We start from the raw sequence: 14,454 nt of genomic DNA, 5'->3' as shown, positions 1-14,454 counted from the left end.
GGTAATCCGTCTGTGAATGTTGACCTGTTTAAAGGTCTTACTCACATCGGCTGTGGAGAGCATGATCACACAGTCATCCGGAACAGCTGATGCTCTCATGCATGTTTCAGTGTTACTTGCCTCGAAGCGAGCATAGAAGTAATTTAGCTCATCTGGTAGGCTCTTGTCACTGGGCAGCTCTCGGATGCGTTTCACTTTGTAGTCTGTGGGGATGACATCATTGATGCACTTTTTGATGAAGCCAGTGACTGTTGTGGTGCACTCCTAAATGCCATCAGAATAATCCCGGAACATATTGGAGTCTGTGCTAGCAAAACAGTCCCGTAGCTTAGCATTTGCTGAGTCACTGGTGCTTCCTGCTTTAAATTTAGCTTGTAAGCAGGAATCAGGAGGACAGAATTATGGTCAGATTTGCCAAATGGAGGGCGAGGGAGAGCTTTGTACGTATCTGTGTGTGGAGTAAAGGTGGTCTAGAGTTTTTTGGTAAAACTGATTTAATTTCCCCGCATTAAAGTCCTCGGCCACTAGAAGCACCACCTGGACGAGCCTTTTCCTGTTTGCTTATGGCGGTATACAGCTCATTGAGTGTGGTCTTAGTGCCAGCATCGGTCTGTGGTGGTATGTAGACAGATGAAAACTCTCTAGGTAGATAGTGTGGTCTACAGCTTATCATGAGATACTCTACCTCAGGTGAGCAAAACCTCGAGACTTCCTTAGAAATCGTGAACCAGCTGTTGTTTACAAGTATACATAGACCGCCACCCCTTGTCTTACCAGAGGCTACTGTTCTATCCTGCCGGTACAGTGTAAAACCCGCCAGCTGTATGTTATTCATGTCGTCGTTCAGCCACGACTCGGTGAAACATAAGATATTACCGTTTTTAATTTCCCATTGGTAGTTTAATCTTGCTCGTAGGTCATCGATTTTTTTTCCAATGACTTTATGTTTGCCAATAGAAAGTTTGGCAGTGGGGTTTTACTCGCTCGACTACAAATTTTCAGAAGGCAGCCCGACCTCCATCCTCTTTTTCTCCATCTTCTCTTCACGTAAATGTCATATAGGTACCTGTGTTTCTAGCTAGAACAAGAGGAACACAGAGATGTTTGGGAGCTTTCATCTAATTATTTTACATACAGCAGGACTAGATGGCTTGTAAGATTATTATTATTATTATGTACATTAATAACAGAATATAGAACATATCAGATAATATAAGACAAGATAATATAAAAGTCAAGACATGGTGCTTTAGTGTAACAGACTATACAGTAGGTGGGATTGCTTGTTTGGAGATTGGTTGACCAAGGTTTTGTGGATGTTGTTGTCTGAGCTGTGATTGGCTGTGGTTGTTGTTGTCTGAGCTGTGATTGGCTGTGTTCACAGGAAGCTGCATTGCACCAGGAACTTCATCCACATGAACCTGTTTGTGTCATTCATTCTGAGAGCCATCTCTGTCTTCATCAAGGACGGGGTTCTGTACGCAGAGGAGGACAGCAACCACTGCTTCTTACACACTGTGAGTAGGCATACCACACACAAACTGTTAGTTAGTGATGGGGAACTAAGCTTTCGGAAGCATTGAGCATTTCTAGCCTATTGTTTCGAAAATAGGTTCATTACTCGAGGCTTTGATCAACATATCGTACACTTGTGGCACCTACTGGTCAAAATAATTTAGAGCAGCCAAATTATTATAGATGAGGTCGCATATGCCGTAGCACGTGCGCAGGGTAGCCTTTTTGCCTTCTACCGAAACCAATACCAAACCAATCAGGTGGTTGTTCGACAAAACAAAGCTTTGGCCGCCATTGCTCACATGCGCCTGGTGAAGGGATACAAGCATCGGCACACTGCTTCAAACTAAACTGCTTAGTGATTTCAACACCTGCCTCGGAGCGCCGGTATCAAAAGTAACATTACTACCGTTAGTCACACACAGACAAAGACATACTGTACACACACTCACACACATCCTGAACCAACTGTCTTTCTCTCTCTCTCTCTGTCTGTCTGTCTCTCTTTCTCTCTCCCTCTGTCTGTCTCTCACTCTCTGTCTGTCTCTCTCTCCCTCTGTCTGTCTGTCTGTCTGTCTGTCTGTCTGTCTGTCTGTCTGTCTGTCTGTCTGTCTGTCTGTCTGTCTGTCTGTCTGTCTGTCTGTCTGTCTGTCTGTCTGTCTGTCTGTCTGTCTGTCTGTCTGTCTGTCTGTCTGTCTGTCTGTCTGTCTCTGTCTGTCTGTCTGTCTGTCTGTCTGTCTGTCTGTCTGTCTGTCTGTCTCTCTTTCGCTCTCCCTCTGTCTGTCTCTCTCTCTGTCTGTCTGTCTGTCTGTCTGTCTGTCTGTCTGTCTGTCTGTCTGTCTGTCTGTCTGTCTGTCTGTCTGTCTGTCTGTCTCTCTCTCTCTCTCTCTCTCTCTCTCTCTCTCTGTAGGTGGAGTGTAAGGTGGTGATGGTGTTCTTTCACTACTGTGTCCTATCTAACTACTTCTGGCTGTTCATTGAGGGCCTGTACCTCTTCACTCTGTTAGTAGAGACATTCTTCCCTGAGAGAAGATACTTCTACTGGTATACCATCATTGGCTGGGGTGAGACAACAATCATCATGTACTGTTTACCTAATCAAACTGAATTCATCAAGTGAAAGTGAAAGTGTGTGTGTATGTGTTTATGTGCGTGTTTTTTGTGTATTCAGGGACCCCCACTATATGTGTGGTGATATGGGCAGTACTCAGGCTGCACTTTGATGACATAGGGTGAGTTACCACTACCATCACACTCAATTGACTATATTATGAAGGTAATGATGACAATAGTAAATGTACATGATTCTTTAATATTTCTGTATTTGAACCTTTCCCCTCCCTCCCTCTCTATCTCCCTCCCTTCTTCCCTATTGCTCTCCCTTTCTCCATCCATCCATCCATCCCTCCCTCCTCCCTCCTTACTTACCTCCCTCATTCCCTCTCGCCTTCACTCTTTCCCTCCCTCTTCCCTCCCTCCCCCTCTCTCTCCCTCCCTCTCTGTCTCCAGGTGTTGGGATATGAATGATAATGCTGGTATCTGGTGGGTGATTAAGGGACCTGTGCTGGCCTCTATCATGGTGAGGCACTAATCAATTATCAATTCAATCACTTATTGATGACTATAATTGTTGATACATTTCAATATTTAAAAATAACTAATTCAGTCAAATTAAGCTCTGGATAAGAGCGTCTGCTAAATGACTTAAATGTAAATGTAAATGTAATAGCTGTTCAATACCTAAGACAGATGAGTGAATATAGGCATTTGTCCTGTAAATACACATCTTCTTTTTCTACAGATCAACTTTGTCCTCTTCATCGGCATCATAATCATCCTTGTCCAGAAACTGCAGTCACCAGACATCGGTGGGAACGAATCCAGTATTTACCTGTAAGTCACAAGAAGTATGCTTGTGTGTGAAATTGTATCTACTACAGTAGTGGCTCTTTCAATTGTTCATCATGTCATATGTTTTTGGCTACTCTATATACCAGTTGGTTCTGTATGTTGGTCCTCTATTGATGATGTCATGAGTATATTATCAAATCAAATCACATTTCATTGGTCAAATACACATGGTTAGCAGATGTGCTTGTGCTTCTAGTTCCGACAGTGCAGTAATATCTAACAGGTAATCTAAAAATTCCCCAACAATGACCTAATACACACAAATCTAAAGGGGTGAATGAGTATATGTACATGTAAGTATATGGATGAGCGATGGCCAAGCGGCAAAGGCAAGGTGCAATAGATGGTAGAAAATACAGTTTATACATATGATAGGGGTGGACCAGAGTACACAACCTCCACTGGGAAATGTTCCGAATTGGCTCTGAGAAGAGTATTGACATACAATATACACTTATCAGGAAGAGCATAGAGAATGTTGTTCCCACTGTGATGATTAGAATTTATACAAACCAAAAACCGTGGATAGATGGCAGCATTCACGTAAAACTGAAAGCGCAAACCATTGTATTCAAGGTGACTGGGAACATGGATGTGAACAAACAGACCAGCTATGACCTCCATAAGGCAATAAAAGGGGCAAAACTACTGTACAGGGACAAAGTGGAGTCACAATTCAACGACTCAGACATGTATGTGGCGTGGACTCCAGACAATCATGGATTATAAAGGGAAAGCCTGCCATGTATCAAATAAAATGTCACATGCGCCGAATACAACAGGTTTAGAAGACCTTACTGTGAAATGCTTAGTTACAAATCCTTAACCAACAATGCAGTTGAAGAAAGTTAATATAATATTTACTAAATAAACTAAAGTTAAAAAAATGTAAATGACACAATAAAAATAACAATAAGGAGGATTTATACAGGGGGTATATAGACACTGATGCCCAGCTCCCAGATAAGTTGAACACCTTTTACGTCCACTTCAAGGAAAACAACATGGAGCCACCGTGCAGACCCACGATGCTCATGAGGACTGTGCGCTCTCGTTCTCCGTGGCTGACATGACTCATTTAAGCATGTTAACTCTCACAAGGCTGCCAGCCCAGACGACATCCCAAGATGCGTCCTCAGAGCATGTGCACACCAGTTGGCTGGAGTTTTTTCGGATATATTCAATCTCTCCATATCCTAGCCTTTTATCCTAACCATTGTTCCTGAACTCAAGAAAGTGAAAGTAACTGAACTAAATGACTATCACCACGTAGCACTCACTTCTGTCATCATGAAGTGCTTTGATAGGCTAGTTAAGGACCATATCACCTCCACCTTACCCGACACCCTAGACACACTACAATTTGCATACCACCCCAACAAATCCAAGGACGACACAATCACCATTGCACTGCACACTGCCCTATTCCACCTGGACAAGATAAATACCTATGTAAGAATGATTTTTATTGACAATAGTTCAGCCTTCTACACCATAGTGCCATCCAAGCTTATCACTAAGCTCAGGGCCACGGGTCTGAACCCCTCCCTATGCAACTGGGTCCTGGACTTCCTGACTGGCCGACCGCAAGTGGTGAAGGTAGGCAACAACACCTCTACAAGCTAATATTAAACAGAGGGGCCTCCTGTACTCTGTTCACCCATGACTGCGTGGCCACACACATCTCAAACTCAATCATCAAGTTTCCTGATGACACAACAGAGATAGACCTAATTTTATTTTTTTCACCTTTATTTAACCAGGTAAGCTAGTTGAGGACAAGTTCTCATTTACAATTGCAACCTTGCCAAGATAAAACAAAGCAGTGCGACAGAAACAACAACACAGAGTTACAAATAGAATGAACAAGCGTACAGTCAATAACACAATGGGAAAAAATGAAGTCTATATACAGTGTGTGCAAATGACATGAGGAGGTATGGTAATAAATAGGCCATAGTAGCAAAGTAATTACAATTTAGCAGATTAACACTGGAGTGATAGATGAGCAGATGATGGTGTGTAAGTAGTGATACTGGTGTGCAAAAGAGCAGCAAAGTAAATATAAACAATATGGGGATGAGGTAGGTAGATTGGGTGGGCTATTTACAGATGGGCTATGTACAGCTGCAACGATCGGTTAGCTGCTCAGATAGCTGATGTTTACAGTTAGTGAGGGAAATGTAACCCTCCAGCTTCAGCGATTTTTGCAATTCGTTCCAGTCACTGGCAGCAGTAAGGAAAGGCGGCCAAAGTAGGTTTTGGCTTTGGGGATGACCAGTGAGATATATCTGCTGGAGCGCGTGCTACGGGTGGGTGTTGTTACCGTGACCAGTGAGCTGAGATAAGGCAGAGCTTTATCCAGCATAGACTTATAGATGTCCTGGAGCCAGTGGGTCTGGCGACAAATATGTAGCGAGGGCCAGCCAACTAGAGCATACAGGTCGCAGTAATGGGTGGTATAAGGCGCTTTGGTAACAAAACGGATGGCACTGTGATAGACTACATTCAATTTGCTGAGTAGAGTATTGGAAGCTATTTTGTAGATGACATCATCGAAGTCGAGGATTGGTAGGATAGTCAGTTTACGGGGGTAAGTTTGGCGGCGTGAGTGAAGAAGGCTTTGTTGCGAAATAGAAAGCCGATTCTACATTTGATTTTGGATTGGAGATGTTTGATATGAGTCTGGAAGGAGAGTTTACAGTCTTTCCAGACACCTAGGTATTGGTAGTTGTCCACGTATTCTAGGTCAGAATCGTCCAGAGTAGTGATGCCAGTCGGGCGGGCGGGTGTGGGCAGCGAACGGTTGAAAAGCAAGCATTTGGTTTTACTAGCATTTAAGAGCAGTTGGAGGCCACAGAAGGAGTGTTGTATGGCATTGAAGCTCATTTGGAGGTTAGTTAACACAGTGTCCAAAGAAGGGCCAGATGTATACAGAATGGTGTCGTCTGCGTAGAGGTGTATCAGGGAATCACCCGCAGCAAGAACGACATCGTTGATATATACAGAGAAAAGAGTCGGCCCGAGAATTGAACCCTGTGGTACCCCAATAGAGACTGCCAGAGGTCTGGACAACAGGCCCTCTGATTTGACACACTGAACTCTGTCTGCGAAGTAGTTGGTGAACCAGGCGAGGCAGTCATTTGAGAAACCAAGGCTATTGAGTCTGTCGATAAGAATACAGTGATTGACAGAGTCGAGAGCCTTGGCCAGGTCGATGAAGACGGCTGCACAGTACTGTCTTTTATCGATGGCGGTTATGATATCGTTTAGTACCTTGAGCGTGGCTGAGGTGCACCCGTGACCAGCTCGGAAACCGGATTGCACAGCGGAGAAGGTATGGTGGGATTCGAAATGGTCAGTGATCTGTTTATTAACTTGGCTTTCAAAGACTTTAGAAAGGCAGGGCAGGATGGATATAGGTCTGTAACAGTTTGGGTCTAGAGTGTCACCCCCTTTTGAAGAGGGGGGTGACTGCGGCAGCTTTCCAATCTTTAGTGATGAGGGGTGGTCGTTTGACCGTGGACCAATAGCAGATGCAGGCAATGAGGCAATGATCGCTGAGATCCTGATTGAAAACAGCAGAGGTAATAATAATAATATAATAATAATAATAATAATAATAATAATAATGTGTATTTGGAGGGCAAGTTGGTCAGGATAATATCTATGAGGGTGCCCATATTTACGGATTTAGGGTTGTACCTGGTGGTTTCCTTGATTATTTGTGTGAGATTGAGGGCATCAAGCTTAGATTGTTGGACTGCTGGGGTGTTAAGCATATCCCAGTTTAGGTCACCTAACAGAACGAACTCTGAAGATAGATGTGGGGCAATCAATTCACATATGGTGTCCAGGGCATAGCTGGCAGCTGAGGGGGATCTATAACAGGCGGCAACAGTGAGAGACTTATTTCTGGAGAGATTAATTTTTTTAAATTAGAAGTTTGAACTGTGTGGGCATAGACCTGGAAAGTCTGACAGAACTTTGCAAGCTTTCTCTGCAGTATATTGCAACTCCTCCCCCTTTGGCAGTTCTATCTTGATGGAAAATGTTGTAGTTGGGTATGGAAATCTCAGAATTTTTGGTGGCCTTCCTAAGCCAGGATGCAGACATGGCAAGGACATCAGGGTTTGCGGAGTGTGCTAAAGCAGTGAGTAAAACAAACTTAGGGAGGAGGCTTCTGATATTAACATGCATGAAACCAAGGCTTTTTCGATTACAGTAGTCAACAAACGAGAGTGCCTGGGGACATGCAGGGCCTGGGTTATCCTCCACATCACCCGAGGAACAGAGGAGGAGAAGGACGAGGGTACGGCTGTAGGCTAGCAAGACTGGTTGTCTAGTGCGTTTTGGACTGAGAATAAAAGGAGCAGATTTCTGGGCATGGTAGAATAGATTCAGGGCATAATGTGCAGACAGGGGTATGGTGGGGTGCGTGTACATTGGAGGTAAGCCCAGGCACTGAGTGATGATAAGAGAGGTTGCATCTCTGGACACGCTGGTTATACTGGGTGAGGTCTCCGCATGTGTGGGAGGTGGGACAAATGAGGTATCTAAGGCATGTACCGTGGGACTAGGGGCTCCGCAGTAAACTGAAACAATGATAATTATCCTAAACAACAGTATACAAGGCATATTGACATTTGAGAGACATAAATCAAGGTATAAAGCATTCACAGGTGTTGATTTGGAGAGCTAGCTAAGACAACAACGGGTAAGACAACAACAGCTAATCAGCTAAGACAACAACAACAGGTAAAATGGCGATGAATGGGCAGAGAGGGTCGGTTAGCTACACACAGGGCCTGAGTTCGGGGCTAGGGCCGACAGATAAACAAAGGTAAACAGAGTGGTGTACTGTGATAAATGAACAGTCCAGCAGGCATCAGCTATGTAGCCAAGTGATCATAGGGTTCAGTGTACAGCAATAGTTGGAACAGGAAAGCCGCGGGGTAGTCGTTGCTACGCTAGCACGCGGGAGACACAGCTTTTAAAGTTAGCAGGCCGGGGTAAGTAGAAGCGTCTGCTCCAACGTCTGGCAAAGGCCGGTTGAAGGCACAGCTGATGGAATTACGTCTGAGGTTCCAGTCGTGGTGGTACGGCGAGGTGCCGTGTCGACGAAGGTACTGGGCCAGATGGCGAAAGGGTGTTGTAGTTGTGGTCATTTTGTTTGCTAGCTGGGAGATGCGCCTGGCTCAGGGCTAGCTTCGGGGCTGGGTCACTCAGTGGCAGCTACCTAGCTGTGATGATCAATGGTCCAGGGTTTACGGCAGGAATCTGGCGTTGTAGTGGAGAAAAACAGTCTGAGGCTGGCAGGTATTATCCAGGCTAAAAAACGCTGGTGCCTGAGCAGAGGGTAAAGGCCACCAGCAGTGGCTAACAATGACTAAATAGCTAGTAGCTAATTAGCTGGCAATCTTCTGATGAGTTTTGGCTAAAAGGTCTAAAAAAAATAGCGGATCCGTGTCACATTGAGTGTGGCAGGTTACCGGAAGGTATATTTGATTTAAAAATGGAAAAAGAGATTGAAAAATAAATTGGAATATATACAATATATACAAAAAAGACGAGAAATACAAAAAGTAAGCGAGAGGACGACAAACCACGTCTGCACTGCTACACCATCTTGGAAGAAGGATTACCAACATTGATGAGACAGCCTAGAAGGAGGAGGTGTGAGCCCTGGTGGAGTGGTGCCAGGAAAATAACCTTTTCCTCAATGTCAACAAAACAAAGGAGCTGATCATGGACTAGAGGAGGCAGCAGAGAGAGCACGCCCCCGTCCACATCGACAGGACAACATTGGAGAGGGTCAATAGCTTCAAGTTCCTCTGCATGCACATCAAGGACAACCTGAAATAGTCCCTTCACACAGACAGCATGGTGAAGAAGGCGCAACAGTGCGGCTCTCATGTGGGCAGCAAGTACGAGACAGCACAGCTCTCATATGGGCAGCAAGTACGAGACAGCGAAGCTCTCATGTGGGCAGCAAGTACGAGACAGCACAGCTCTCATATGGGCAGCAAGTACAAGACAGCTCGGCTCTCATATGGGCAGCAAGTACAAGACAGCTCTCATATGGGCAGCAAGTACGAGACAGCGCAGCTCTCATATGGGCAGCAAGTACAAGACAGCGCAGCTCTCATGTGGGCAGCAAGTACGAGACAGCGAAGCTCTCATATGGGCAGCAAGTACGAGACAGCGAAGCTCTCATATGGGCAGCAAGTACGAGACAGCGCAGATCTCATATTGGCAGCAAGTACGAGACAGCACAGCTCTCATATGGGCAGCAAGTACAAGACAGCACAGCTCTCATATGGGCAGCAAGTACGAGACAGCGCAGCTCTCATATGGGCAGCAAGTACGAGACAGCGCAGCTCTCATATGGGCAGCAAGTACGAGACAGCGCAGCTCTCATATGGGCAGCAAGTACGAGACAGCGAAGCTCTCATATGGGCAGCAAGTACGAGACAGCGAAGCTCTCATATGGGCAGCAAGTACGAGACAGCGCAGCTCTCATATGGACAGCAAGTACGAGACAGCGCAACTCTCACGTGGGCAGCAAGTACGAGACAGCGCAGCTCTCATATGGACAGCAACTACGAGACAGCGCAGCTCTCATGTGGGCAGCATGTACGAGACAGCGCAGCTCTCATATGGGCAGCATGTACGAGACAGTGCAGCTCTCATATGGGCAGCAACTACGAGACAGCGCAGCTCTCATATGGACAGCAACTACGAGACAGCGCAGCTCTCATGTGGGCAGCATGTACGAGACAGCGCACCTCTCATGTGGGTAGCAAGTACGAGACAGCGCAGCTCTCATGTGGGCAGCATGTACGAGACAGCGCAGCTCTCATGTGGGCAGCAAGTACGAGACAGCGCAGCTCTCATGTGGGCAGCATGTACGAGACAGCGCACCTCTCATGTGGGTAGCAAGTACGAGACAGCGCAGCTCTCATGTGGGCAGCATGTACGAGACAGCGCAGCTCTCATGTGGGCAGCATGTACGAGACAGCGCAGCTCTCATATGGGCAGCAAGTACGAGACAGCGCAGCTCTTATATCATCTACGTGAAGCTAGCCACAATGAGGATTAGCCACAATAGTAGACTATGCGGTTAGCCTTCAAAATAAAATATGTAATTGACAGTGACGCAAATTAATACAAATAGTAGAATTATGCAATAATTGAATAGATCATGCTAAATGAGGTTGGAATGTTGTTATATAAAATCAAGAAAAGACAATGATTTGTTATTTTGACAAAAATCTGTTGAAATCACACTGGATGTATTATACTTTAGAATTGCATTGGGGGCATACTTATTTCACTGTACAGCTTTACCTATGGATTGTGGATCAATGACATGGGGTATCAGTCTACTCAGTGACACCCAGAGAACATTAGCATTGTGGCGCTTATTGCGGGACTCTGAAACAGCTGTGAATTGAGACACATTTATTGTCAACCTATGTGTATTGAACATGTTTTGGAGTCTGATAACTCTGAGGAGGATGTTGGGGAAAATTATATTGGGTATTGAGTAGACTGTTACACCATTTCATTGATCCCCAATCCTTAGGTAAAGCTGTACAGTGCAATATGAATGTCAATACACTCAATAGGCTGACTGGGGAGGTGATTTAACACAGTCACAGTACCTACAATGCTAATATCTGCGTAAACTCTTCACAGTTGTGTTCTGTGGGTGTCACCGAGTAGACTGATACCTAATTTCATTGCTTCACATTCCAACTTTGCTTAACATTATCTAGTCTAAATATGGCATGATTCCACCAATTGTAACCTTCTGCATCACTTTCAAAAAGGTAATTTTATTTTGAAGGCAAACCGCAAATTCCACTATTGTGCCTAATCCTTATCGTGGCTAGCTTCACAACACCTAACCCGGTCCGGTCGAGCCTCACTAGCCAGATGAAGCTAGCTGGCTGCTTATAATGTTAGCTTTGGGCAACAGGGTTAAGTAGCTGGCTAGCTATTTATTTTCATGAACTGAAGTTCAATTTCAATAGGAGAAAAACAAGTGGCAACCTAGCTAATACTTACTCACAAGGATTCCTAAATCATTGCTAAGAATAGTGAAAATGACTGCAGTTTCTACTGGTCATTGTTTTCAGGCTGGTTGTATTGGTGCTAGCTAGGGACCAAGCTAAAGCTAGTCAGCTACCCCAGAAGTTGCGGTTGAACAATTAATGCTTTATTACCAACACTGTATTGTAAACACATCTTTCGGTGTTTGCTTGTTTCCAGACTTTTTTTGTACAGCTTTGACAGTGCTACTGATAGTAGTGGTGGCGCTTGGCTTGCACGTGCAAATTCAGAACACACAACATTCTATAATACATTTACATTTACATTTAAGTCATTTAGCAGACGCTCTTATCCAGAGCGACTTACAAATTGGTGCATTCACCTTATGACATCCAGTGGAACAGTCACATTACAATAGTGCATCTAAATCTTAAAAGGGGGGGGGGGTGAGAAGGATTACTTATCCTATCCTAGGTATTCCTTAAAGAGGAATAATAGAACTGTGTTATTTGACATGTCAAATTAAAAGCTTATTTAACGCGTGAAATAGTGTTATTGTCAAACACTGTTATTTGATGTGTATTTTTTTTTTACATGCAAAGACCATAGAATGTCATGAGTTCCATAGAATGTCTGTCACGATCGTCGTATTGAGGAGACCAAAGCGCAGCGTGGTGTGAATACATACTTTTAATTATAGACGAAAAAACACGAAGTACACTAAACAAACAAAACAAACTAACCAGACGAACGTGACTTCTATAGAAACTGAGTGCTAACATGCAACATCACATAGACAATAACCCACTAACCACAATGCAAAACAGGCTACCTAAATATGGTTCCCAATCAGAGACAACGACAAACACCTGCCACTGATTGAGAACCATATCAGGCCAAAACATAGAAACAGACTAACTAGACATGCAACATAGAATGCCCATTCATATCACACCCTGACCAAACAAAACATAGAAACAAACAACGCAAATAATGGTCAGTGTGACAATGTCATTGCGTTCCATAGAATGTCGTGAAGCTAATAGCAGTGAAGCTATTACTGTGTAGCTCCAGTAGGACAACATCTAAACAATAGCGCACTTGGTAACATTAGTGTGTACCGGTGCTCGACCAATCGCGAGACCAACATCACCCACTAAAGAGAACGGTTGATTGTCAAGGGCAATGAATTCCATTAACTTGGCGTTAATGGATTTCGCCTTTGACTTGTCTCAACTAAAATTTTCTTGCTCTTTCAAATGACTGCTCAACTTGTTGACTGCTTGATCCACACAGCAGACATTGTGGGTTCGGATTGCTGTGTTGCACGTGTAGCGCATAATTTTATGTGGCGTCATTACGTCATGTCCCTACTTATTTAGGTGTGCAGTCAGCTTTGACATCAGTTTTTCACATCGGTGTTAAACTACACATCGGTCCTATACCGATGTTGGCATTTTTAGATGATATCAGACAATTCCGATATGTTCACCATGTTATATCGCTATTTCGACATGCATTGGCAAGAGACATGCTTTTATTGTGCAACCTATGGATTACAGAATAAAATGAGGAACTGTCATGCGAGACAGGATTTTGGGTTTCTGTGGGATTGGGACTGGATAGGAAAATAGCCTAGGCTATATAGATATATAGAATTTTCCCTAATGCCTCTGAATTGTTAACAAACGTCATGTCTGTGACAGAGATGTCTATGTAGTGAATTGTGCATAGGCCTATCAAATGTGTGACTCTCTGAAGATGCACAATGACGGCTCGCCTAGCCTGTAGGTCTACTGTAGGGGTTTCCTGTAGGATTTATTGACTAGATTCAGGTTGCGTGTGCAGCCCGGCGGTGTCAGTCATACGTGCGCTTTGAATTTATGACGACTTTGTGTGAAGTACATAATCTAGGCTCAAGGCTTCCATGATATAACCTGTTCGGATAGTGTGCTATTAAATGTTTTGCTAATCTGATGCTTCACATGAAAGGGAAAGGGAAAGGATACCTAGTCAACAGAAATGTGTGTTCCTCATTTAACCCAACCCCGCTGAACCCAACCCCTCTGCCTTAATTGATGTCCACGTCATAGGCACCTGGGGAGCAGCTGTTGTTGGGGGTCAACTGTAGGGCCTGCATTAGTGCCACATTGGGGGAAAATGTTGTAATTTCACGGGTCTTGTCATTTAATTTTGGGGGAAAATGTGAAGAGTGTTCCTGGGACAGTCCCGGGATCCCGGTAACCCATGTTAATTCCTAGTCATGAATATGTTGGTCCACTGTTGATGATGCCATGAGTATATTGGTCCACTTTGATGATGTCTGAATCTAGTGACCCACTGTTGATGATGTCATGAGTATGTTGGTCCACTGTAATATGCGTTGTGTTGTTTGATTGGCAGGCGTCTGGCGCGTTCCACCCTGCTCTTGATCCCTCTGTTTGGGATCCACTACACTGTGTTCGCCTTTTCACCCGAAGACGTCAGCAAGAGGGAGAGGCTGGTGTTTGAGCTAGGCCTAGGCTCCTTCCAGGTGTGTGTGTGTGTGTGTGTGTGTGTGTGTGTGTGTGTGTGTGTGTGTGTGTGTGTGTGTGTGTGTGTGTGTGTGTGTGTGTGTGTGTGTGTGTGTGTGTGTGTGTGTGTGTGTGTGTGTGTGTGTGTCTGCGTGTGTGTGTCTGCGTGTGTGTGTCTGCGTGTGTGTGTCTGCGTGTGTGTATGTGCTTTCTGATGTGTGACAATGTACATTCCTGTGCATACCTGAAAGACAGTTTTCTCTGCTTGTGTTCTTTGTGTCCATGTAGGGCTTCGTTGTGGCTGTTCTCTACTGCTTTCTGAATGGAGAGGTAAGCTCTCTTTTAAACCAACCACTTGTTGCTTTAGGTACTGATAAATACAGCATCTCTATATCGAGATCGAGAGAGAGAGGCATGCTGAGTCTTTCCAGCGAGGTCCATTAATAATGACCTTGTG

General features: G+C 44.5%; 1 protein-coding gene across 4 annotated transcripts in view; it reads left to right on the top strand.

Annotated features, from left to right (window-relative positions):
* Nucleotides 1–14,454, top strand: part of adcyap1r1b (adenylate cyclase activating polypeptide 1b (pituitary) receptor type I) — an 82,895-nt gene that overhangs the window by 59,754 nt on the left and 8,687 nt on the right. For all 4 annotated transcript variants that reach the window (XM_035756325.2, XM_035756324.2, XM_035756327.2 and 1 more), the window contains exons 7-13: nucleotides 1,385–1,517; nucleotides 2,426–2,579; nucleotides 2,687–2,747; nucleotides 3,025–3,094; nucleotides 3,317–3,408; nucleotides 13,888–14,017; nucleotides 14,286–14,327. In XM_035756325.2, coding sequence (XP_035612218.1) covers nucleotides 1,385–1,517; nucleotides 2,426–2,579; nucleotides 2,687–2,747; nucleotides 3,025–3,094; nucleotides 3,317–3,408; nucleotides 13,888–14,017; nucleotides 14,286–14,327 — 682 coding nt within the window. The remainder of the gene's footprint in view (nucleotides 1–1,384; nucleotides 1,518–2,425; nucleotides 2,580–2,686; nucleotides 2,748–3,024; nucleotides 3,095–3,316; nucleotides 3,409–13,887; nucleotides 14,018–14,285; nucleotides 14,328–14,454) is intronic.

Source organism: Oncorhynchus keta, chromosome 1 (assembly GCF_023373465.1).
Source record: "Oncorhynchus keta strain PuntledgeMale-10-30-2019 chromosome 1, Oket_V2, whole genome shotgun sequence".
Taxonomy (NCBI): Eukaryota; Metazoa; Chordata; class Actinopteri; order Salmoniformes; family Salmonidae; genus Oncorhynchus; species Oncorhynchus keta.
The sequence above is the reverse complement of the archived record's forward strand: the minus strand, read 5'-3'. Positions and strand labels throughout refer to the sequence as shown.